General features: G+C 46.8%; 1 protein-coding gene across 1 annotated transcript in view; it reads left to right on the top strand.

Moving 5' to 3' along the window:
• lztr1 (leucine zipper like post translational regulator 1) overlaps positions 1-25,303 on the top strand; it is a 169,616-nt gene that overhangs the window by 124,965 nt on the left and 19,348 nt on the right. The window contains exons 15-17 of the mRNA XM_072498002.1: positions 20,111-20,280; positions 20,735-20,891; positions 23,828-23,954. Of these exons, the coding sequence (XP_072354103.1) occupies positions 20,111-20,280; positions 20,735-20,891; positions 23,828-23,954 (454 nt within the window). The remainder of the gene's footprint in view (positions 1-20,110; positions 20,281-20,734; positions 20,892-23,827; positions 23,955-25,303) is intronic.

Genomic DNA, 25,303 nt, shown 5'->3' on the forward strand with positions numbered 1-25,303 from the left:
TGTCCGAGGATTGCTAATCATATGCCATCTTGATAGCTGAGGATTGAATCAGCACTGTTGGTGTTATTCTATGCCACACTCTAACCATCTGAATCATGTCATTGGTTAGACCCCTTTATTTCCCTCTCTCGTTTCTTAAAGGAATGGCTCATGAATCACGAGAACTTGATGAGATTATAGTTAGGGTGTCAGCAATGTTCTACTTACCTTAAAATCCTGGGATGAATATCATCTGTTCCTGGAAATTTCCATCAGGCTTGATAATGCTTGACATTCTGATAGTCAGACAAAACAATTCGGGTTGAGTGAGAGCACTAAACAGAAGAGATAAATATTTTTTTTTTATTAAATATTTTATTGAAAATTTTTGGTCAACCAACACAGTACATTGTGCATCCTTTACACAATATTATAACAACACAAATAACAATGACCTATTTTATAAACAAAAAACAAAAAAAAACAAAAAAAAATGAATAAATAATAAATAATAAATAACAAAAATGAAAACTAGCCCTAATTGGCAACTGCCTTGTCACAAGTAACACTCTCCAAAAATATAATTTAACAGTCCAATATATAATTATCTGTAGCAACGACCTATACATACTATACAGTATATATTAACAACCCTGAGAGTCCTTCTGGTTCCTCCTCCCCCCCCCCCCCACCCCCGATCCTGGGCTGCTGCTGCTGCCTTCTTTTCCCATTCCGTCTATCTTTCTGCGAGGTATTCGACGAACGGTTGCCACCGCCTGGTGAACCCTTGAGCCGACCCCCTTAGGACGAACTTAATCCGCTCTAGCTTTATAAACCCCGCCATGTCATTTATCCAGGTCTCCACCCCCGGGGGCTTGGCTTCTTTCCACATTAGCAATATCCTGCGCCGGGCTACTAGGGACGCAAAGGCCAAAACATCGGCCTCTCTCGCCTCCTGCACTCCCGGCTCTTGTGCAACCCCAAATATAGCCAACCCCCAGCTTGGTTCGACCCGGACTCCTACTACTTTTGAAAGCACCTTTGTCACCCCCATCCAAAACCCCTGTAGTGCCGGGCATGACCAAAACATATGGGTATGATTCGCTGGGCTTCTCGAGCACCTCGCACACCTATCCTCCACCCCCAAAAATTTACTGAGCCGTGCTCCAGTCATATGTGCCCTGTGTAATACCTTAAACTGAATCAGGCTTAGCCTGGCACACGAGGACAACGAGTTTACCCTGCTTAGGGCATCTGCCCACAGCCCCTCCTCGATCTCCTCCCCCAGCTCTTCTTCCCATTTCCCTTTTAGTTCATCTACCATAGTCTTCCCTTCGTCCCTCATTTCCCTATATATATCTGACACCTTACCATCCCCCACCCATGTCTTTGAGATCACTCTGTCCTGCACCTCTTGTGTCGGGAGCTGCGGGAATTCCCTCACCTGTTGCCTCGCAAAAGCCCTCAGTTGCATATACCTGAATGCATTCCCTTGGGGCAACCCATATTTCTCGGTCAGCGCTCCCAGACTCGCGAACTTCCCATCCACAAACAGATCTTTCAGTTGCGTTATTCCTGCTCTTTGCCACATTCCATATCCCCCATCCATTCCCCCCGGGGCAAACCTATGGTTGTTTCTTATCGGGGACCCCCCCAAGGCTCCAGTCTTTCCCCTATGCCGTCTCCACTGTCCCCAAATCTTCAGTGTAGCCACCACCACCGGGCTTGTGGTGTAGTTCCTCGGTGAGAACGGCAATGGGGCTGTCACCATAGCCTGTAGGCTAGTCCCCCTACAGGACGCCCTCTCTAATCTCTTCCACGCCGCTCCCTCCTCCTCTCCCATCCACTTACTCACCATTGAAATATTAGCGGCCCAATAATACTCACTTAGGCTCGGTAGTGCCAGCCCCCCCCTATCCCTGCTACGCTGTAAGAATCCCTTCCTCACTCTCGGGGTCTTCCCGGCCCACACAAAACCCATGATGCTCTTTTCAATCCTTTTAAAAAAAGCCTTTGTGATCACCACCGGGAGGCACTGAAACACAAAGAGGAATCTCGGGAGGACCACCATCTTAACCGCCTGCACCCTCCCTGCCATTGACAGGGATACCATATCCCATCTCTTGAAATCCTCCTCCATCTGTTCCACCAACCGCGTTAAATTTAACCTATGCAATGTGCCCCAATTCTTAGCTATCTGGATCCCCAGGTAACGAAAGTCCCTTGTTACCTTCCTCAACGGTAGGTCCTCTATTTCTCTACTCTGCTCCCCTGGATGCACCACAAACAACTCACTTTTCCCCATGTTCAATTTATACCCTGAAAAATCCCCAAACTCCCCAAGTATCCGCATTATTTCTGGCATCCCCTCCGCCGGGTCCGCCACGTATAGTAGCAAATCGTCCGCATACAAAGATACCCGGTGCTCTTCTCCTCCCCTAAGTACTCCCCTCCACTTCTTGGAACCCCTCAACGCTATCGCCAGGGGCTCAATCGCCAGTGCAAACAATAATGGGGACAGAGGGCATCCCTGCCTTGTCCCTCTATGGAGCCGAAAATATGCAGATCCCCGTCCATTCGTGACCACGCTTGCCACTGGGGCCCTATACAACAGCTGCACCCATCTAACATACCCCTCTCCAAAACCAAATCTCCTCAACACCTCCCACAAATAATCCCACTCCACTCTATCAAATGCTTTCTCGGCATCCATCGCCACTACTATCTCCGTTTCTCCCTCTGGTGGGGCCATCATCATTACCCCTAACAACCTCCGTATATTCGTGTTCAGCTGTCTCCCCTTCACAAACCCAGTTTGGTCCTCGTGGACCACCCCCGGGACACATTCCTCTATTCTCATTGCCATTACCTTGGCCAGGACCTTGGCATCTACATTTAGGAGGGAAATAGGTCTATAGGACCCGCATTGTAGCGGGTCCTTTTCCTTCTTTAAGAGAAGCGATATCGTTGCTTCAGACATAGTCGGGGGCAGTTGTCCCCTTTCCTTTGCCTCATTAAAGGTCCTCGTCAGTACCGGGGCGAGCAAGTCCACATATTTTCTATAGAATTCGACTGGGAATCCATCCGGTCCCGGGGCCTTTCCCGCCTGCATGCTCCTAATTCCTTTCACCACTTCTTCTACCTCGATCTGTGCTCCCAGTCCCATCCTTTCCTGCTCTTCCACCTTGGGAAATTCCAGCCGATCCAAGAAGCCCATCATTCTCTCCCTCCCATCCGGGGGTTGAGCTTCATATAATTTTTTATAAAATGTCTTGAACACTCCATTCACTCTCTCCGCTCCCCGCTCCATCTCTCCTTCCTCATCCCTCACTCCCCCTATTTCCCTCGCTGCTCCCCTTTTCCTCAATTGGTGTGCCAGCAACCTGCTCGCCTTCTCCCCATATTCGTACTGTACACCCTGTGCCTTCCTCCATTGTGCCTCTGCAGTGCCTGTAGTCAGCAAGTCAAATTCTACATGTAGCCTTTGCCTTTCCCTGTACAGTCCCTCCTCCGGTGCTTCCGCATATTGTCTGTCCACCCTCAAAAGTTCTTGCAGCAACCGCTCCCGTTCCTTACTCTCCTGCTTCCCTTTATGTACCCTTATTGATATCAGCTCCCCTCGAACCACCGCCTTCAGCGCCTCCCAGACCACTCCCACCTGGACCTCCCCATTATCATTGAGTTCCAAGTACTTTTCAGTGCACCCCCTCACCCTTAGACACACCCCCTCATCTGCCATTAGTCCCATGTCCATTCTCCAGGGTGGGCGCCCTCCTGTTTCCTCCCCTATCTCCAAGTCCACCCAGTGTGGAGCGTGATCCGAAATGGCTATAGCCGTATACTCCGTTCCCCTCACCTTCGGGATCAATGCCCTACCCAGCACAAAAAAGTCTATTCGCGAGTAGACTTTATGGACATAGGAGAAAAACGAGAACTCCTTACTCCTAGGTCTGCTAAATCTCCACGGGTCTACACCTCCCATCTGCTCCATAAAATCTTTAAGTACCTTGGCTGCTGCCGGCCTCCTTCCAGTCCTGGACTTCGACCTATCCAGCCCTGGTTCCAACACCGTATTAAAATCTCCCCCCATTATCAGCTTTCCCATCTCTAGGTCCGGAATGCGTCCTAGCATCCGCCTCATAAAATTGGCATCATCCCAGTTCGGGGCATATACGTTTACCAAAACCACCGTCTCCCCCTGTAGTTTGCCACTCACCATCACGTATCTGCCCCCGCTATCCGCCACTATAGTCTTTGCCTCGAACATTACCCGCTTCCCCACTAATATAGCCACCCCCCTGTTTTTCGCATCTAGCCCCGAATGGAACACCTGCCCCACCCATCCTTTGCGTAGCCTAACCTGGTCTATCAGTTTCAGGTGCGTTTCCTGTAACATAACCACATCTGCCTTAAGTTTCTTAAGGTGTGCGAGTACCCGTGCCCTCTTTATCGGCCCGTTCAGCCCTCTCACGTTCCACGTGATCAGCCGAGTTGGGGGGCTTCCTACCCCCCCCCCTTGTCGATTAGCCATCACCTTTTTCCAGCTCCTCACCCGGTTCCCACGCAGCTGTATCTCCCCCAGGCGGTGCCCCCCCGCCCATCCTCTCCCATACCAGCTCCCCCCTCTCCCCAGCAGCAGCAACCCAGTAATTCCCCCCTCCCACCCCCCCCCCCGCTAGATCCCCCGCTAGCGTAATTACTCCCCCCATGTTGCTCCCAGAAGTCAGCAAACTCTGGCTGACCTCGGCTTCCCCCCGTGACCTCGGCTCGCACCGTGCGACGCCCCCTCCTTCCTGCTTCTCTATTCCCGCCATGATTATCATAGCGCGGGATCCAAGCCCGCGCTTCTCCCTTGACCCCGCCCCCAATGGCCAACGCCCCATCTCCTCCACCTCCCCTCCTCCCCCCATCACCACCTGTGGGAGAGAGAAAAGTTACCACATCGCAGGATTAGTACATAAAACCCCTCTTTGCCCCCCACATTCGCCCCACCACTTTGTTCGAACGTTCTTTTTAATAACCCGCTCATTCCAGTTTTTCTTCCACAATAAAAGTCCACGCTTCATCCGCCGTCTCAAAGTAGTGGTGCCTCCCTCGATATGTGACCCACAGTCTTGCCGGTTGCAGCATTCCAAATTTTATCTTCTTTTTATGAAGCACCGCCTTGGCCCGATTAAAGCTCGCCCTCCTTCTCGCCACCTCCGCACTCCAGTCTTGATAAACGCGGATCACCGCGTTCTCCCATTTACTGCTCCGAGTTTTCTTCGCCCATCTAAGGACCATTTCTCTATCCTTAAAACGGAGGAATCTCACCACTATGGCTCTGGGAATTTCTCCTGCTCTCGGTCCTCGCGCCATTACTCGGTATGCTCCCTCCACCTCCAACGGACCCGCCGGGGCCTCCGCTCCCATTAACGAGTGCAGCATCGTGCTCACATATGCCCCGACGTCCGCTCCCTCCACACCTTCAGGAAGACCAAGAATCCTCAGGTTGTTCCTCCTTGCGTTGTTTTCCAGTGCCTCCAACCTTTCCACACATCGTTTCTGATGTGCCTCCTGCGTCTCCGTCTTCACCACCAGGCCCTGTATATCGTCCTCATTCTCGGCTGCCTTTGCCTTCACGACCCGAAGCTCCCGCTCCTGGGTCTTTTGTTCCTCCTTTAGCCCTTCGATCGCCTGTAGTATCGGGGCCAACAGCTCTTTCTTCATTTCCTTTTTGATCTCTTCCACACAGCATTTCAAGAACTCTTGTTGTTCAGGGCCCCATGTTAAACTACCACCTTCCGACGCCATCTTGGTTTTTGCTTGCCTTCCTTGCCGCTGTTCTAAAGGATCCACTGCAACCTGGCCACTCTCTCCTCCTTTTTCCATCCGTATCCAGGGGGGATTCCCTTCTGGTTTACCGCACAGTGTTTTTAGCCGTCAAAATTGCCGTTGGGGCTCCTATCAAGAGCCCAAAAGTCCGTTTCACAGGGAGCTGCCGAAACGTGCGACTCAGCTGGTCATCGCCGCACCCGGAAGTCCCCGAAGAGATAAATATTAATTACTTGGCATTCTTGAACGATAATGAATAAATGGAAACGATCCCTACTTTAAAATAGAATGCAGACCGTGCTGATGGAAATTTAAGTGTATTAGGATGTGCTGACCATTAAGTTACTAAAATCAAAGGTTTTTTTAAAGTGTGAAACTAGTTCCAATTTTATGTACCAAAACAAAAGCAAAATACTGTGTATGTTGGAAACTGAAATACTCGGTCTGGTAGCATCTATGGAGAGAGAAAAGGCCTTTTGTTTCGCTGAACAGATTCATGTTTACCGACTGAGTATTTTAAACATTTTTTTGTTTTGGATTTTTATGTATATATGACTAGCTTGCCAGGAGAAATATGGTAAAACTTTCCATGTCGCTGTACGGTTGTACAAGTCCCAGAATAATTGACTTGTGCAACAGGAAGAGAAGAAATATGGAGAAGTCCACAAATAATTATTTCACAGTATCTAACATTAACAGATTTTATTACATAGAAGCATCCATAGAAAATGAGTAAATTTTCAGATGACACTAAAGTCGGTGGAGTTTTGGACAGTGCGGAAGGATGTTACAAGTTACAGAGGGACATAGATAAACTGCAGCGCTGGGCTGAGAGGTGGCAAATGGAGTTTAATGCTGAAAAGTGTGAGGTGATTCATTTTGGAAGGAATAACAGGAAGACAGAGTACTGGGCTAATGGTAAGATTCTTGGCAGTGTGGATGAGCAGAGAGATCTCGGTGTCCATGTACATAGATCCCTGAAAGTTGCCACCCAGAGGGTTGTTAAGAAGGCGTACGGTGTGTTAGCTTTTATTGGTAGAGGGATTGAGTTTCGGAGCCATGAGGTCATGTTGCAGCTGTACAAAACTCTGGTGCGGCCGCATTTGGAGTATTGCGTGCAATTCTGGTCGCCGCATTATAGGAAGGATTAGGAAGCATTGGAAATGGTGCAGAGGATATTTACCAGAATGTTGCCTGGTATGGAGGGAAGATTTTATGAGGAAAGGCTGAGGGACATGAGGCTGTTTTCATTAGAGAGAAGAAGGTTAAGAGGTGACTTAATTGAGGCATACAAGATGATCAGAGGATTGGATAGGGTGGACAGTGAGAGCCTTTTTCCTCGGATGGTGATGTCTAGCACGAGGGGACATAGCTTTAAATTGAGGGGAGATAGATATGACAGACGTCAGAGGTAGGTTCTTTACTCAGAGAGTAGTAAGGGAGTGGAATGCCCTGCCTGCAACAGTAGTGGACTCGCCAACACTAAGGGCACTCAAATGGTCATTGGGTAGACATATGGACGATAAGGGAATAGTGTAGATAGGCTTTAGAGTGGTTTCACAGGTCGGCGCAACATCGAGGGCCGAACGACCTGTACTGCGCTGTAATGTTCTATGTTCTAGAATGGTTACAGCACAGAAGGAGGCCATTTGGCCCATAGTATCCATGCCGTTTTTCTGCAAGGGCAAGTCAGTTGGTCCCACTCCCTTGCCATTTCCTCACAATCCTGCAAATTTCTTTGAATCAGATAATTATCTAATTTCCTTTTGAAAGTAGTAATTGAATCACACACTCAGGCAGTACATTCTAGGTCCTAACCACTCACTGCGTAAACAAGTTATTCCTCATTCCGCTTAGATTGGTATCCTCTGGCTCTCGACCCTTCCGTCAATGGAAACCGTTTCTCCGCTTTAAAATTAGATGTCGCTGTTACAGGAGAATGATGCAAAGATATTTTTTCCTGATGTTTGTGCGTGTTTGGAACTGTCTGCCTCAGAAGGCAGTGGAAGCGTGGTCACTGAATATTTGTAAGGCAGATGTAGATAGATTCTTGTTGGGCAAGGGAATCAAAGGTTATCGGGTAGATGGCAATGTGGAACACAAACAGATCAGTCATGGCCCTATTGAATGGCAGCGCAGGCTTGAGGGGCCGAATGGTCTACTTCTGCTCCTATTTTGTGTGTTTGTATGTTATTCTGTCCAGAGCCTTCATGATTTTGGACACCGCTGTCAAATTTCCTCTTAACTTTTACTTCTGTAAGGAAAACAGTCCCAGCTATCCACGTCACTGAAGTCTTTAATCCATGGAACCCTTATTGTAAGCCTTCAATGCACCCTCTCTCTTGTCTCCACATCCCAACATATAACCCCCCCAGTATCACCATCACCACCTCAACATCCTTGAGTATGGTGTCCAGAATTGAACACTCTACTCCAGCTCAGGCCGAATAGGTGTATTATTAAGATTTACCATAACTTTCTTTTGTACTCTGGGCCTCTATTTGTAAAGCCCAAGATCCAATGGTCTTGTTGACCTCTTTCTTAACTTGCCCTGCCATCTTCACTGATTTGTAAACATTAACCCCCTCAGGGCTCTCTGTTCTTGCTCCCCTTTAGAATTGTATCCTTTATTTTATATTGACACTCTGCATTGTTCTGACCAAAATATGTCACTTGATACTTCTCTGCATTAGATTTCATCTGCCTTGTGTTGGTCCATTCCACTAGCCTATCTATGTCCTCTTGAGGTTTATCAGTATCCTCCTCATAGTTCACAATACTTCCAAGTTTTATATGATCTGCAGTTTTTGGAATTGCTTCCAAATTAAAGGCTTCAATATAGATCAAGAAAAACAGTGGTCCTAATATCGACTCCTGGGGAACCTCACTGTGCACCTGACTTAACACCTTTCTCCAGTCCAAAAGCAAACATTCACTATTTTTTTTATAAATATTTTATTGAAAATTTATGGTCAACCAACACAGTACATTGTGCATCCTTTACACAATATTATAACAACACAAATAACAATGACCTATTTTATGAACAGAAAATGAATAAATAATAAATAACAAAAATGAAAACTAACCCTAATTGGCAACTGCCTTATCACAAGTAACACTCTCCAAAAATATAATTTAACAGTCCAATATATAATTATCTGTAGCAACGACCTATACATATTATACAGTATATATTAACAACCCTGAGAGTCCTTTTGGTTCCTCCTCCTCCTCCTCCTCCCCCCACCCCCCCCCCCCCCCCCCCGATCCTGGGCTGCTGCTGCTGCCTTCTTTTTTCCATTCCATCTATCTTTCTGCGAGGTATTCGACGAACGGTTGCCACCGCCTGGTGAACCCTTGAGCCGACCCCCTTAGGACGAACTTAATCCGCTCTAGCTTTATAAACCCTGCCATGTCATTTATCCAGGTCTCCACCCCCGGGGGCATGGCTTCTTTCCACATTAGCAATATCCTACGCCGGGCTACTAGAGACGCAAAGGCCAAAACATCGGCCTCTTTCGCCTCCTGCACTCCCGGCTCTTGTGCAACCCCAAATATAGCCAACCCCAGCTTGGTTCGACCCGGACCCCCACTACTTTTGAAAGCACCTTTGTCACCCCCATCCAAAACCCCTGTAGTGCCGGGCATGACCAAAACATATGGGTATGATTCGCTGGGCTTCTCGAGCACCTCGCACACCTATCCTCCACCCCAAAAAATTTACTGAGCCATGCTCCAGTCATATGCGCCCTGTGTAATACCTTAAACTGAATCAGGCTTAGCCTGGCACACGAGGATGATGAGTTTACCCTGCTTAGGGCATCTGCCCACAGCCCCTCCTCGATCTCCTCCCCCAGCTCTTCTTCCCATTTCCCTTTTAGTTCATCTACCATAGTCTCCCCTTCGTCCCTCATTTCCCTATATATATCTGACACCTTACCATCCCCCACCCATGTCTTTGAGATCACTCTGTCCTGCACCTCTTGTGTCGGGAGCTGCGGGAATTCCCTCACCTGTTGCCTCGCAAAAGCCTTCAGTTGCATATTTCTCGGTCAGCGCTCCCAGACTCGCGAACTTCCCATCCACAAACAGATCTTTCAGTTGCGTTATTCCTGCTCTTTGCCACATTCCATATCCCCCATCCATTCCCCCCGGGGCAAACCTATGGTTGTTTCTTATCGGGGACCCCCCCCCAAGTCTCCAGTCTTTTCAAACATTCACTATTACTGTTTCCTGTCACTCAGTCAACTTCATATCAATGCTGCCACTTTCTCTTTTATTCCATAACTTTAACTTTTGCTGACAAACCTGTATGTTGTGTACTTTATCCAATGCCCTTAGGAAATACATGTGCACTATATCAGTTCCATTACCCTTATTAAACCTTTGTTTAAAAGAAACTCTTTCAAGTTAGTTAAACTTGAAAGTTGGCGGCTCAGAAGGGGTAAGTCGCACATTTGGTGGCTCCCGCTCAAGTTGGACTTTTGGACCTTTTCCCCCAATTTTCTACCAGACTTGAATTGAAAAATTGATGACAGGCAATTTTGTTTGCGTGGAGAGGAGGACTAGAAGTACTCGTAAGGCAGAAACAAAAAGACAGAGAAGGCTTGGGCTGAAGCTGCAGGGGGAGAAAGCATGGCGGAGGACCGGACCTGTGGCTCAGCTACCCAGCGGTCAATGGAGCAACTGATGCAAGTTATTCAGGAAGGCTTCGCTAAGCAGAAACGGGACTGCTTGGACTCGATAAAAGAGTCAATTGAGCGGATGGATGCCCAAGATCGGGCGATCCAGAAAGTAGAGAAGGTGTTGGCTTACCAGGAGGAACATCAAACCACGGTGGAGTTGGAGGTGTGGATGCTGAAAGACCAGCAGAAAAAGCTCCTGGAGAAGGTGGAGGACCTAGAGAATAGGTCCCGCCGGCAGAACTTAAGAATCGTTGGGCTCCCGGAGGGGTCCGAAGGAGCGGACGTTGGGGCATATATCGCGGACATGTTTGAGAAGCTGCTGGGGGGTGGAGCATTCTCCCGACCATTGGAGGTGGACAGAGCTCACAGAGCACTCGCGTGAAAGCCGCGTATGGGAGACCCCCCCCTCCCCCCCCCCCCCCCCCCCCCCCCGAGGGCAATGGTGGTGAGATTCCATAGGTACTTGGATAAGGAGCGCATTCTACAATGTGCCAAGCAGACACGGATCTGTAAGTGGAACAAAAGTATCCTGCGGATCTACCAAGACCTGAGTGCGGAGGTGGCAAGGAGAAGAGCGGGCTTTAATCAGATCAGGTCGACCCTTTTTAAGAAAAAGGTGAAGTTCGGACTGTTGTATCCGGCCCGTCTCTGGATCACGTACGAGGAACAGCACATTTATTTCGAGTCGCCTGAGGATGCGCTGAACTTTGTGAAAAGGAAAGGACTGGTGGTGGACTGAGAACTTTTGAACTTTGCTGCAACGTTCATGTTTTAATTAAAAGTTTCTTGTTTTTCGTTTTGTGGATGCTGTCTGTGATGCCTTCTGTACTGATTTGGGGCCAGTTGCAGAGATGAGTAAATTATGGTTTACATTTGCACTGTTGGGGGATGGAGGTGTGATTGTTTAGATGTTGGATCTCTTACTTGATCTTTGTTAGCGTTTTTTTTTCTTCCTGTTTTTTCTGTCGGGCGCTAGGGGTGGGGGCCACCAAGGTAGCTGGGCGGGCGAGCTCACTGAAGCGTAGTGGGGGATGTGCATATGTTAGGTTTATTAAAGGGGTTGAGTTATATTGTGTTGTTACTGGGGGGGGGGAGGGGAGGAAAATGTTCTGCTGACGAGGGAGGGACTTCTGCTAAGGGACAGAGAGGAGGTTGGGGGCAGAGGCTGCCTGGGGGTGGGCCGGTGGAGGCGCGGAGAACGGGCTGGAGGCTGGCCCAAAAAAGGGGATGGCTGATCGGCAAAGGGGGGGGCAATGAGCCCCCCAATAGGCTGATCACCTGGAATGTATGAGGGCTAAAAGGGCTGGTCAAGACGGCACCCATGTTCGCATATCTGAGGGGACTGAAGGCGGATGTGGTAATGTTGCAGGAGACGCACTTCAGAGTAGCTGACCAGATTAGATTGAGGAAAGGCTGGGTCAGTCAGGCCTTTCACTCGGGACTAGATTCAAAGACTAGAGGAGTCACGATCCTGATTAATAAGCTGGTGGTGTTTGAGGCGGGTAGAATAGTCTCGGACGTAGGTGGTCGGTACATTATTGTCAGTGGGAAATTGGGAGGGGGTGCAGGTGGTATTAGTAAATGTGTATGCGCCAAATTGGGACGATGTGGAGTTCATGAAGAGGATGCTGGGGAAGATACCGGACCTGGACTCGCATAAGTTGGTCATGGGAGGGGACTTATAACACAGTTATTGACCATGGCCTAGACCGGTCAAGCTCAAAAATGGGCAGGGTGCCAGCAATGGCAAAGGAACTAAAAGGGTTCATGGAGCAGATGGGGGGGGTGGATCCATGGAAATTTGGGCAGCCGAGGGTGCAGGAGTTCACCTTCTACTCACACGTTCATAAAGTGTGCTCCCGGATCAATGTCTTCATTTCGAACAGGGCCTTACTGGCAGGGGTGGTGGGCACGGGGTACTGAGCGATCACAATCTCAGACCAAGCTCCGCACTGGGTTGACCTGCAGGTTAGTAAAGACAGTAACCAGCGCCCGCACTGGAGGTTAGATGTGGGACTTTTGGCTGACGAAGGGGTGTGCGAGCGGCTGAGGAAATGTATTCAGAACTACCTGCAAGTCAACGACACGGGGGAAATTTCAGCAGCGGTGGTCTGGGAAGCACTGAAGGCGGTGGTTAGAGGGGAGCTGATCTCGATACGGGCCCATAGGGAGAAGGTAGACAGGGCAGAGACGGACCGACTGGTAAAGGAGATACTACAGATCGATAGGACGTATGCGGAGACCCCAGAGGCAGGGCTTTTAAGGGAACGGCAGAGGCTACAGGCGGAGTTCAGTTTGTTAACCACAGGGAGGGCGGTGGAGCAGCTGAGAAAGGCGATTTATGAGCATGGAGAGAAGGCCAGCAGAACGCTTGCACAGCAGCTTAGAAAGATGGAGGTAGCCAGGGAGATGGGAACCTGGTTGGAGATTTAGCAGGGGTGAATAAGGCGTTTAAGGATTTTTACAGTAGGCTGTATGGGTCGGAACCCCCAACGGGGTCGGAGGGAATGAGGCACTTCTTAGGGGTGCTGAATTTCCCAAAGGTGGACAGGGAGCTGGTAAAGGGCTGGGGGCCCCGATCGGGTTGGAAGAGATAGTGGAGGTTCTGAAGGCAATGCAATCGGGTGAAGCCCCGGGGCCAGAAGGGTACACAGTGCAGTTCTATAAAAGGTTCTCTGGGATATTTGGACCATTGTTGATGAGTTCATTCAATGAGGCAAGGGAGAGAGGGGTGCTGCTCCCGACAATGTCACAGGCCACGATTTCGCTGATCCCTAAGCAGGACAAGAACCCGGAGCTGTGTGGGTCCTATAGGCCAATATCCTTGTTCAATGTGGACGCCAAACTGCTGGCCAAAATGTTGTCCTCCAGGATTGAGGATTGTGTTCCGGACGTTATTGGGAGGACCAGACGGGGTTTGTTAAGGGTAGGCAGTTGGTGGCCAATATAAGAAGGCTATTAAACGTGATCATGATCCGGAATGTAGGGAGGTGGAGGTAGTGGTCGCAATGGATGCAGAGAAGGTCTTTGATTGAGTAGAATGGGAATATCTGTGGAAGGTACTAGGATGGTTTGGATTTGGGCGGGACTTTATTGACTGGGTCAGGTTGCTGTATCAGGCTCCTGTGGCGAGCGTACAGACGAATAGGACAACATCGGACTATTTTAGATGAAGACATCGATCCGGGAGCACACATCCGAGAATGAGACAGGGATGCCCCCTCTCCCCGCTTTATGCAGACGACCTGCTTCTGTACGTGTCGGCCCCAATAGAGGGGATGGAAGAAATCATGAGGATTCTAGGGGATTTGTCCGGTTTTCGGGGTATAAGCTAAATATGGGGAAAAGTGATATGTTTGTGGTCCAGGCGAGGGGACAGGAGAGGCGATTGGGGGAGCTGCCATTTAGTAGGGAAAGCTTTAGGTATTTAGGCATCCAAGTGGCGCGGGAATGGGACCGGCTGCATAAATTAAATCTGGCACGACTAGTAGACCAAATGAAGGACGATTTTTGGAGATGGGACGTGCTTCCGTTGTCACTAGCTGGGAAGGTGCAGACGGTGAAGATGACAGTCCTCCCGAGATTCCTGTTTGTATTTCAGTGTCTCCACATCTTTATTCCGCGGTCCTTTTTTAAACGGGTCAACAAAGTGATCACTGGCTTTGTTTGGGCGAGCAAGAACCCACGAGTAAGGAAGGAAATGCTTGAGGGGAGTCGGGGAGAGGGCGGGTTGGCGGGACCAAATTTTAGTAACTATTACTGGGCGGCGAATATAGCCATGATCAGGAAGTGGATGGTGGGGGGAGGTCAGCATGGGAGCATATGGAGGCGGCTTCATGCAAGGGCACCAGTTTGGGGGCATTGGTAACTGCGCCCCTGCCGTTCCCGCCGGCACGGTACTCCATCAGCCCCGTGGTGGTAGCGGCCCTGAGAGTCTGGGGGCAATGGGGGAGCAGATGGAGCATCGGTTTGGTCTCCAATCTGTAATAATCACCGTTTGCCCCGGGAAGTATGGCTGGGGGGTTCCGGAGATGGCGGAGAGCAAGGATTGAGAGGATGGGGGATATGTTTATAGAGGGGAGCTTTCCGAGTTTGAGGGTGCTGGAGGAGAAGTTTGGATTGGCGAGGGGAAACAAATTCAGGTACCTGCAGGTGCGGGACTTCCTACATAGACAGGTTTCAACCTTCCCTCTCCTACCACCTAGGGAGATTCAGGACAGGGTAGTTTCCAGAGGGTGGGTGGGAGAAGGGAGCGCCTCTGACATTTACAAGGAACTTATGGGGTCAGAGGAGACGCAGACTGAGGAGCTGAAGCGCAAGTGGGAGGAAATGAAATGAAAATCGCTTATTGTCACAAGTAGGCTTCAAATGAAGTTACTGTGAAAAGTCCCTAGTCGCCACATCGAATCCGGCGCCTGTTCGGGGAGGCTGGTACAGGAATTGAACTGTGCTGCTGGCTTGCCTTGGTCTGCTTTCAAAGCCAGTGACTTAGCCCTGTGCTAAACCAGGCCCAGGAGCTGGGAGGAGAGGATGGTCTATGGGCGGACGCGTTGAGTAGAGTCAACGCGTCCACAACATGTGCCAGGGTCAGCCTGATACAATTCAAGGTCGTTCATCGGGCTCACATGACAGTGGCCTGGATGAGCAGATTCTTTGGGGTGGAAGACAGGTGTGCAAAGTGTGCGGGAGGGCCAGCGAACCATGTCCAAATGTTCTGACCATGTTCAAAGCTTAGGGGATTTTGGCAGGAATTTGCAGATGTCATGTCCACGGTGTTAAAAACAAGGGTGGCACCGAGTCCAGAGGTGGCGATTTTCGGGGTGTCGGAAGATCCGGGAATCCAGGAGGAGAAAGAGGCAGACGTTCTGGCCTTTGCTTCCCTGGTAGCCCGGAGACAGATACTACTAGCTTGGAGGGACTCAAAGCCCCCGAAGTCGGAGACCTGGCTGTCTGACATGGCTAGCTTTCTCTGTCTGGAGAAAATTAAGTTCGCCTTGAGAGGATCAATGTTAGGGTTCGCCCTGAGGTGGCAACCGTTCGTCGACTTCTTTGCGGAAAATTAATCATCAGCAGAAGGGGGGTGTGGGGGTTAGTTTAGCTTAGAGTAGGGGGTTAGTAAAGGTGGGACCTGTAAGGGAGGGAAACGGCTTTTGCACTATGTTTATAGTTTCATGTACATTGTTTATTTTGTTGTCGTATAACCAAAAATACCTCAGTAAAATGTTTACAAAAAAAAAAGTTAGTTGAACATGATTTGTCTTTAATAATTCCATGATGGCTTTCCTTAGTTAACTCATATTTTCCCAAATGACTGTTAATAATGTCCCAGATAATTATTTCTAAAAGCTTTCCCACCATTTTCTGGGATGATCAGGCATTTACCTGATAATATGGAAAATTGCCCAGGTATCTCCATCCCACAAAAAAAGGACAAATCCAATCCGGCCATTACCATTCCAGTCATCAGAAAAGTGATGAAATGGTCATTGACAATGCTAAGAAAAAGCACTTCCTCATCAGTGCTCAGCTAGGGTTTTGCCAGAACCATTGCAGCTTTGCTTCAAACAATAATGGTGGACTTGATTTCCATTGGTTAGGGATGAATGATATCAAGGCAGCATATGACCATGTATGGCATCAGAGGGCAATGCCAATATTGAAGTGTGTGTGGTTGGTGGGCGGCGGGGGGAGGGGGAGACTTGGGCTGATAACATAGAACATACAGTGCAGAAGGAGGCCATTCGGCCCATCGAGTCTGCACCAACCAACTTAAGCCTTCACTTCCACCTTATCCCCGTAATCCAATTACCCCTCCTAACTTTTTCTGGTCACTAAGGGCAATTTTTATCATGGCCAATCCACTTAACCTGCACGTCTTTGGACTGTGGGAGGAAAACGGAGCACACGGAGGAATCCCACGCAGACACTGGGAGAACATGCAGACTCCACACAGACAGTGACCCAGCAGGGAATCAAACCTGGGACCCTGGCGCTGTGAAGCCACAATGCTAATCACAATGCTACCGTGCTGCCCTAAAGGGCAACTAACATTCCTGCCATGACTATCTCCAACACAAAAAAAACAAATCATCTCTTGACATCTAAAGGCATCGCCATCACTGAATCCCCCATCATTAATATCTTGGGGACTATCATCGACCAGAAATGTAACTGAACCAGCGATAGGTAAAGCAGTGGATGTAGTGTACATGGATTAGGTAAAGCAGTGGATGTAGTGTACATGGATTAGGTAAAGCAGTGGATGTAGTGTACATGGATTTTAGTAAGGCATTTGATAAGGTTCCCCATGGTAGGCTTATGCAGAAAGTAAGGAGGCATGGGATAATGGGAAATTTGGCCAGTTGGATAACGAACTGGCTAACCGATAGAAGTCAAGAGAGTGGTGGTTGATGGCAAATATTCAGCCTGGATCCCAGTTACCAGTGACGTACCGCAGGGATCAGTTCTGGGTCCTCTGCTGTTTGTGATTTTCATTAATGACTTGGATGAGGGAGTTGAAGGGTGGGTCAGTAAATTTGCAGACGATACGAAGATTGGTGGAGTTGTGGATAGTGAGGAGGGCTGTTGTCGGCTGCAAAGAGACATAGATAGGATGCAGAGCTGGGCTGAGGAGTGGCAGATGGAGATTAACCCTGAAAAGTGTGAGGTTGTCCATTTTGGAAGGACAAATATGAATGCGGAATACAGGGTTAACGGTAGAGTTCTTGGCAATGTGGAGGAGCAGAGAGATCTTGGGGTCTATGTTCATACATCTTTGAAAGTTGCCACTCAAGTGGATAGAGCTGTGAAGAAGGCCTATGGTGTGCTAGCGTTCATTAACAGAGGGATTGAATTTAAGAGCCGTGAGGTGATGATGCAGCTGTACAAAACTTTGGTAAGGCCACATTTGGAGTACTGTGTACAGTTCTGGTCGCCTCATTTTAGGAAGGATGTGGAAGCTTTGGAAAAGGTGCAAAGGAGATTTACCAGGATGTTGCCTGGAATGGAGAGTAGGTCTTACGAGAAAGGTTGCGGGTGCTAGGCCTTTTCTCATTAGAACGGAGAAGGATGAGGGGCGACTTGATAGAGGTTTATAAGATGATCAGGAAAATAGATAGAGTAGACAGTCAGACACTTTTCCCCCAGGTGGAACAAACCATTACAAGGGGACATAAATATAAGGTGAATGGTGGAAGCTATAGGGGGGATGTCAGAGGTAGGTTCTTTACCCAGAGAGTAGTGGGGGCATGGAATGCACTGCCTGTGGAAGTAGTTGAGTCGGAAACATTAGGGACCTTCAAGCAGCTCTTGGATAGGTACATGGATTACGGTAGAATGATATAGTGTAGATTAATTTGTTCTTAAGGGCAGCACGGTGGCATTGTGGATGGCGCGATTGATTCGCGGCTCCGGGGTCCCGGGTTCGGTTCCGGCTTGGGTCACTGTCTGTGCGGAGTCTGCGCATCCTCCCCGTGTGTGCGTGGGTTTCCGCCGGGTGCTCCGGGGGTGTGCAGGTTGGGTGGATTGGCCATGATGGGTTGCCCTTGGTGTCCAGGATTGATTTTAGTGTTGGGTGGAGGTGTTGACCTTGGGTAGGGTGCTCTTTCCGGGGGCCGGTGCAGACTCGGTGGGCCGAGTGGCCTCCTTCTGCACTGTAAATTCTATGATAATCTAGGACAAAGGTTCGGCACAACATCGTGGGCCGAGGGGCCTGTTCTGTGCCGTATTTTTCTATGTTCTATATAAATACTGTCACTACAAGAGCAGGTTAGATGCTGGGAATTCATTGGCAAGTAACTCATTTTCTGACCCCACAATGCCTGTCCACCGCCTTCAGGGATGTAATACTTGCCCCCTTACATGGATGAGGGATCCAACGACACTTAAGAAATTCAACACCATCCAGGACAAAGAAATCCAGCTTAATTGGCACGCAATACACCACTTTAAGCATTCACTCCCTCCACCGCTGGTGCACAGTGGTGGCAGTGTGTACCATCTACAAGATGGACTGCAGTAACTTGCCAAGGCTCCATCGACAGAACCTTCCAAACCCACCATTCCTACTATCTGACACCAGGCCAAAATCCCAGAACTTCCTTCCTTACATTAATGTGGGGGTACCTAAACTAGGTGGAGTTTAGTGGTTCAAGATGGCAGCTCATCACCTTCTCGAGGGCAATAAGAGACTGACAATAAATGTTGACCTTACAGCAATGCTTACATCCGAAAAGCGAATTGAACAAAAATACACATTTAACATGTCCCAAATTAAATGTGTTTAAATGTATTAAATTTAATATGTCCCAAAGCATTTGGCAGGAGTGATATAAAACGTCCAACATTGAGCTACATGAAGAGATATTAGGTTTATGTGACCATAAGCCTGCTCAAAGAGGTATGTTTTAAAGAGCATCTGGAAGGCAGAAAGTTGTAGGGAGGAAATCCAGAGTTAAATAGAACATGATTTTAACATTGTGACCTCCTGTGGTGTTGCACACTGTATGTAAATTGACATTAGAAGACTCGCTTTAGAGCAATTTTCCCAATGTTCTTAGATTTGTTTTTGCTTGAGCTCATGGTTTATATTTATTGCACGTTGATGGTTCTATCACTGTACAAATAATAAATCAAGTATCGCTGAAAAAGCAGACATGGCAAAGCTACAACATATCTGTAATTTCAGTAATACTTAAGTTCTGAACTCCAAACAACTATTAATAATAAATTATTTATTTATTTATAATTTAGAGTACCCAATTATTATTATTTTTCCAATTAAGGGGCAATTTAGCATGGCCAATCCACCTAACCTGCACATCTTTGGGTTGTGGGGGCGAAACCCACGCAGACAGGGGGAGAATGTGCAAACTCCACACGGACAGTGACCCAGGGCTGGGATTTGAATCCAGGGCCTCAGCGCCGCAGTCCCAGTGCTATCCCCTGCGCCACCATGCTGCCCTTAACAATAAATTATTGATGAGTTCAAATTCCACAATGGCAATTTGCACCTAAAACTGATTTTTGTGTGTACATGCATTATATATACATACTATATTATATATATATTAGATATAATATATCTAATATATATATAATATTATATCTACATATACATTTGGCTGCATGTAATTCTAGTCACACACCAAGGTGGCCGGCCCTTCTGAAGTGGCCGAGTAGACTTCTCTGTTGTATTAAGGAAATATTTCCACTTTTTTCTTTCCTGTCAACATACAGCATTCCTGATCAGGTACTGCATGGATTAACCACTACATCTAGTACCTGAATACAGGGAAATCTCTGTTTCCTGGCATTCTTCGGAGATGTGAGATGCCAGTTCGTCAAATATGCCGGTTAACATATCCATTGAGAAAGCTGCAGGATGATCTCACAGGTGTTGAGGGCTCGAAGGTTGTGGGAGCACACAAATCGAGCGTGAGCAGTGCTGAGGGGAAACTGCTGCCAAGCAGTGGGAGGCTAAGTCAGGAGCAATGACAGGCTGCCGACCGCCTGAGTTTGACATCTTCAGCCAAAACACAGAATTCCAGTTAGTAGAGTGCTGGATAACTGAAATTTTACTGTATATTTTTAAAGCTGAAATAATTAGACTGTTGTCTTTTGTCATGTAGGTCATGTGCAGGATGTTTTGTTGATAATGGATGTTTACAAGCTTGCCCTGAGCTTTCACCTGGCTCGACTAGAACAGCTGTGCTTACAGTACATCGAGGCCTCAGTTGACCTTCAGAATGTGCTCACTGTGTGTGAGAATGCCAACAAATTACAGCTGGACCAATTAAAGGTATGTGCGTCATGTGGTGAGAACAAAGTGACCAAATGGCTTTCATTAAGAATGCCATTTACAATCTCACTGTTCCTATCACAGGGAGTTAACCTTTTCACCCACCATATTGCATATTCTTTAGAACTACTTTACCCAAAAGAGAGATTAACACCATCACTGTTTAATTAGTTAGCTTCTGAGCAAGCTGTTCCCTGCATAGTGATTAATTTTACAGCTGAATTGGAGACTGCTTGCTTTGAGCACTTGGTGCCAAAAGTAGACAGGTGCCCCATTCCTTAGCATCGACTTCACTTCCATGCCTCTTCCCAAGCAATTCTGTTCTTGCAGTTGGTAGTAATGGGGAAACTTTTGAAGTGAAGGTAAGTGGTGTTCGGCGCATGTACACTAATTATTTCAGAAACTGTGCCGGTTTGGAGAAACAGGAGTGGTTTTAATGTCTTCTTTGTTTCAGGAGTACTGTCTAAATTTTGTGGTGAAAGAATCGCACTTTAACCAAGTGATAATGACCAAAGAGTTTGAGTATCTTTCCCCCTGCTTAATTGTGGAGATTGTAAGAAGAAAGCATCAGCCCCCGCTACGGGTACATTCCGATCAGCCTGTCGATATAGGTAATTTGTGTGAAATAAACATTTTTTGTACGCAGTGCTCTCTTTTACTAGCTCAAGGCAAATATACTCTTCTTAATTTTTTTACCATTTTCTCTTTGTAAAGATCTGTAATATGTATCGATATAGATCTATAATAAGCTTGATTACTGTCTTCTGCAACTGGTATCCCTCCAATTGTTTCTCTCACTGTGGGGAGGTCCTGCTCAATATTCCTTCATAAAATTCTCGTCAACATCAGAAAATGGCCCACAAAATGTTTTAACCATGTTCAGGCCTTTACTAGGCATCCAAGTCAAGGATGTTCTTGCTATGGAGGGAGTGCAGCGAAGGTTTACCAGGCTGATTACTGGGATGGCGGGACTGTCATACGAGGAGAGACTAAGTTGGTTAGGATTATATTCATTGGAGTTTAGAAAAGTGAGAGAGGATCTCATAGAAACTTATAAAATTCTGACAGGATTAGAAAGGGTAGATTCAGAAAGAATGATCCTGATGGTGAGGGAGTCCAGAACTAGGGGTCATAGTTTAGGATAAAGGATAAACCTTTTAAGACTGAAGTGAGGAGAAATTTCTTCATCCACAGAGTGGTGAATCTGTGGAATTCACCGCCACCGAGAGTAATTGAGGTCAAAACGACGTGTGAATTCAAGAAGGAATTGGATGTAGCTCTTGGGGCTAAAGGGATCAAAGGATATGAGGGGAAGGTGGGATCAGGGTATTGAATATGATGATCAGCCATGATCACAATGAATGCTGGAGCAAACTTGAAGGGCCATATGGCCTACTCCTGCTATTTTCTACGTATATCCCCTCTTTTCTCCAAAGAAGTGCTATATTCTCAATGGGAAGTAGCCTCAATGTTTCACTTCAGAAATGCATGTTTTATTCGCCTCATGAGTTGGTTTATGGGAGCAAGCTAACAATAGAGTCTCTGTTGCCAAGAGGTTAAGACGCGCCCACACCGAACAGACTACACATGGCATCTGATGAATAGAAATGGGTCCTCCAGCAAAAGAAAATTAAGTGCATTGTTGATTCCAAGCTAAAAGTCATAGCTTTTGCTAATTCATCAAATAACTGTGCTGCAGCAAGTGAATTTGGTGTTAGTGAATCACTAGTGTGAGAATGGAAGAAGATGAGATCAGCCCTAAAGAAGATGCCCATGACCAAATTCACTTGAGAACAGGAACCAGCGACTGCCCTGATCTTGAGAAGCATGTATTGGTCTGTGTCCTTGAAAATCGTCAAAATGGTTATGTCATCACCAGAAATGTAATGTGTATATACGCAACTTTGTGTCGCCATGAAAATGCCTACTGTTCTAGCTGAAAACCAAGATTGCTCAGATTCACAAAAAAATCAATGCCAAAATTACCAGTTTCCAGCAGTTTATCTTCACACAGCGGCAATACATGAATGTCCAGTATGGTAAATTGGCAACATGGATGTAATGCCCATGAATTTGATATGCCGAGCAACCGAACAGTTGAGTGGGAAGGTTTGAAGGTAATTCTAGTGAAAACTATCGGACGTGAGAAAACACAATTCTCAGTGGTGCTAGCATGCATGGTGGATGGAATGTAATCAAGGCCTATGGTTATTTTCAAAAGTAGAACCATGCCAAACTCAAGTTCCCTGCAGCAGTTTTTGAACGTGTCTGTGACTATAGGTGGATGGATGAGATGGGGTGAAATTGTGGATTGATAATGTGTGGAATACACATCCTGGTAACGTACGCAAAGAAAGTGTGCAACATATCCAGATTACATATTAATAATGAGATCAAGAAACCCCAACAAATAAATAACACCAAGATTGCAATTATACCAAGGCTCTCACGTCTGTAGTTCAACCTTTTAAGGATCATGTTCATGCTGAATGCAATAGGTGGATGGATGAGAAAAAAATCTTCACAAAGAGAGAAAATATGGGCAGCATGGTGGCACAGTGGTTAGCACTGCTGCCTCACAGCACCAGGGAACTGGGTTCGATTCCAGCCCTTTCTGTGTACAGTTTGCATGTTCTCCCCATTTCTGAGTGGATTTTTTCAGGGTGCTCTGATTTCCTCCCACAGTCCAACGATGTGCAGGTTAGGTGGATTGGCCATGATAGATTGCCCCATAAGTGTCCAAAGATGTGCAGGTTAGGTGGATTGGCCATGATAAATTGCCCCATAAGTGTCCAAGGATGTGCAGGTTAGGCTACAGGGTTATGGGGAGAGGGGTGGGTGGGCAGGTGAGTGGACCCTAGGTCAGTACAGACCCCATGGGCCAAATGCACTATGGGGATTCTATGAAATATGCTGCTGCCCCCTTGATATTTTATGTGGTTTCATCATCAAATTGTGAAATGATGTTAATGCACAAACTGTCATCAATTAGTTCAAAAAATGTGGAAGACCAAATTCAGTGAATGGAGAAGAAAATTATTTGTTGTGTGAAGATGAAAGTGTCAAGTCTGGTCCAAAGTGGGGTCCTTACGATGATGCTATAGCCATAGTGACGCAATGAATCTGATGGAAATCTTTGCATTTAGTGCTGAAAGAAATAAATTTGACATTCTTGTAAACACTTTGATTATGGTTAAAGGTATCCTTGTTGAATTACTTAATTGAGTAAAATATGTCACATTGATTTAATTTGAATTACTGGTGTAATGTCTCATTGTCACTTTTGAAAATGGTGACCACCTACACCAACACATTTTATACTCTGCATATAAATCAACCTGTTTTCTGAAGGATGTTTTGAGGATTCAGTGATTGACTTCAGCACAGCCATCTACCCTATATATGAGCCTCATTATCCTCCAGTGTATGTCATAAACTTCAATGCTTGTGATTTATTAAATCCAATGTCAGTTGAAGGGATTCTTTTATTTGTGTTATAATTCACCACTTTTGACCTATAGATGTTTACTTTTAATTTTACTCTCAGGCACATCACTGGTCCAGGATATGAAGAGCTATCTGGAAGGAGCAGGCATGGAATTTTGTGATATAACTCTACTGTTGGATGGTCATCCCAGGCCAGCCCACAAAGCAATTCTAGCTGCCCGCTCCAGGTCAGTAACAAATTAAACATTCCATCTATTGCTTTGCAGATGACCACTGGACAGAGCTGAGGGGGTTGGGTCTCAGTCATTCTATATCTCATGATTTTTCAGACACTGGGATGAATTCTCCAGCTCCCCAGCCGTGTGTTTCTCAGCAGCTTGCCATCGCTGGCAGCAGGATTCTCCGTTTCCACCGCTGGCCAATGGGATTTCCCATTGCAGCCACCTCACGCTGCCGGGAAAACGGAAAATCCCGGCGGCAGGGAATTCACCCCACTGTTTTTGGATATTTTGAATGTACTCAACCCTTGCAGTTACCACAAAAGTAGAGCCTGGGGAAAAGGACGGTGTGAAAAGTTGAAGCACTTAATTAAAGGTGCCGATGATGCCTATTTTATTTTTAAAATTGCTTGTTACACTATGCAGCAGTTTTTCATTGTAATTTGGGCGGCACGGTAGCACAGTGGCTAGCACTGTTGCTTCACAACGCCAGAGTCCCAGGTTCGATCCCCGGCTTGGGTCACTGTCTGTGCGGAGTCTACACATTCTCCCCATTTCTGCGAGGGTTTCCTCCGGGTGCTCCGGTTTCTTCCCACAAGTCCCAAAAGACATGCTGTTAGGTAATTTGGACATTCTGAATTCTCCCTCAGTGTACCCGAACAGGCGCCCAACCTACATATCCCCGGGCAATTTAGCATGGCCAGTCCACTTTACCTGTACATCTTTGGACATGAGCAGCATAATGTTTTAACTAGTGTATATCTCCATCAGAAATGCAAAACTTAAAATGGATGGAGGAGCTAGATTTTCACTACTTGGGCTCATTCCTTTTTTGGGATATATATCTTTTTTACATGCTTCATTGGGCATTTTTTAAAACAACCTTGGTTAACATGAGTCTGCAGAGCCCCAAATTAAGTATAGCTGTAAATGTTACTCCTCTAATTTTTATTTAACACAATATTTCAAAATGTATGTTGCAGAAAGTGAAGTGAAAAATCCAACTCTCTCTGGCCTTATTTTGCATGTTCAGGTTAAAATAAGATTTATAAATGTGGCATGAATAGACCAAATAAAGCATGAATAATATATTTTTTATAAGATATTAGCTCAAAGTGAAATGTATATGGTTATGAAGAAAAGTGTTGATATTACTTACCAAGGAGTATTCCTAACATTTTAAAACTGAGTGCCTTAGAGCCCCTGTTTCTAATGCGAAAACGGAATTCAGCCAGGAAATGATCATTTAATTGCACTGGTTCCCATGAAATATATTATGCACAGACTTATCAAAAAAACATAAATTAAAACATACCAAATTTTCAGTGCTCTTACTATCTTTCGCAAAGGTCTGACAC

Source organism: Scyliorhinus torazame, chromosome 1 (genome assembly GCF_047496885.1).
Source record: "Scyliorhinus torazame isolate Kashiwa2021f chromosome 1, sScyTor2.1, whole genome shotgun sequence".
Lineage (NCBI taxonomy): Eukaryota > Metazoa > Chordata > Chondrichthyes > Carcharhiniformes > Scyliorhinidae > Scyliorhinus > Scyliorhinus torazame.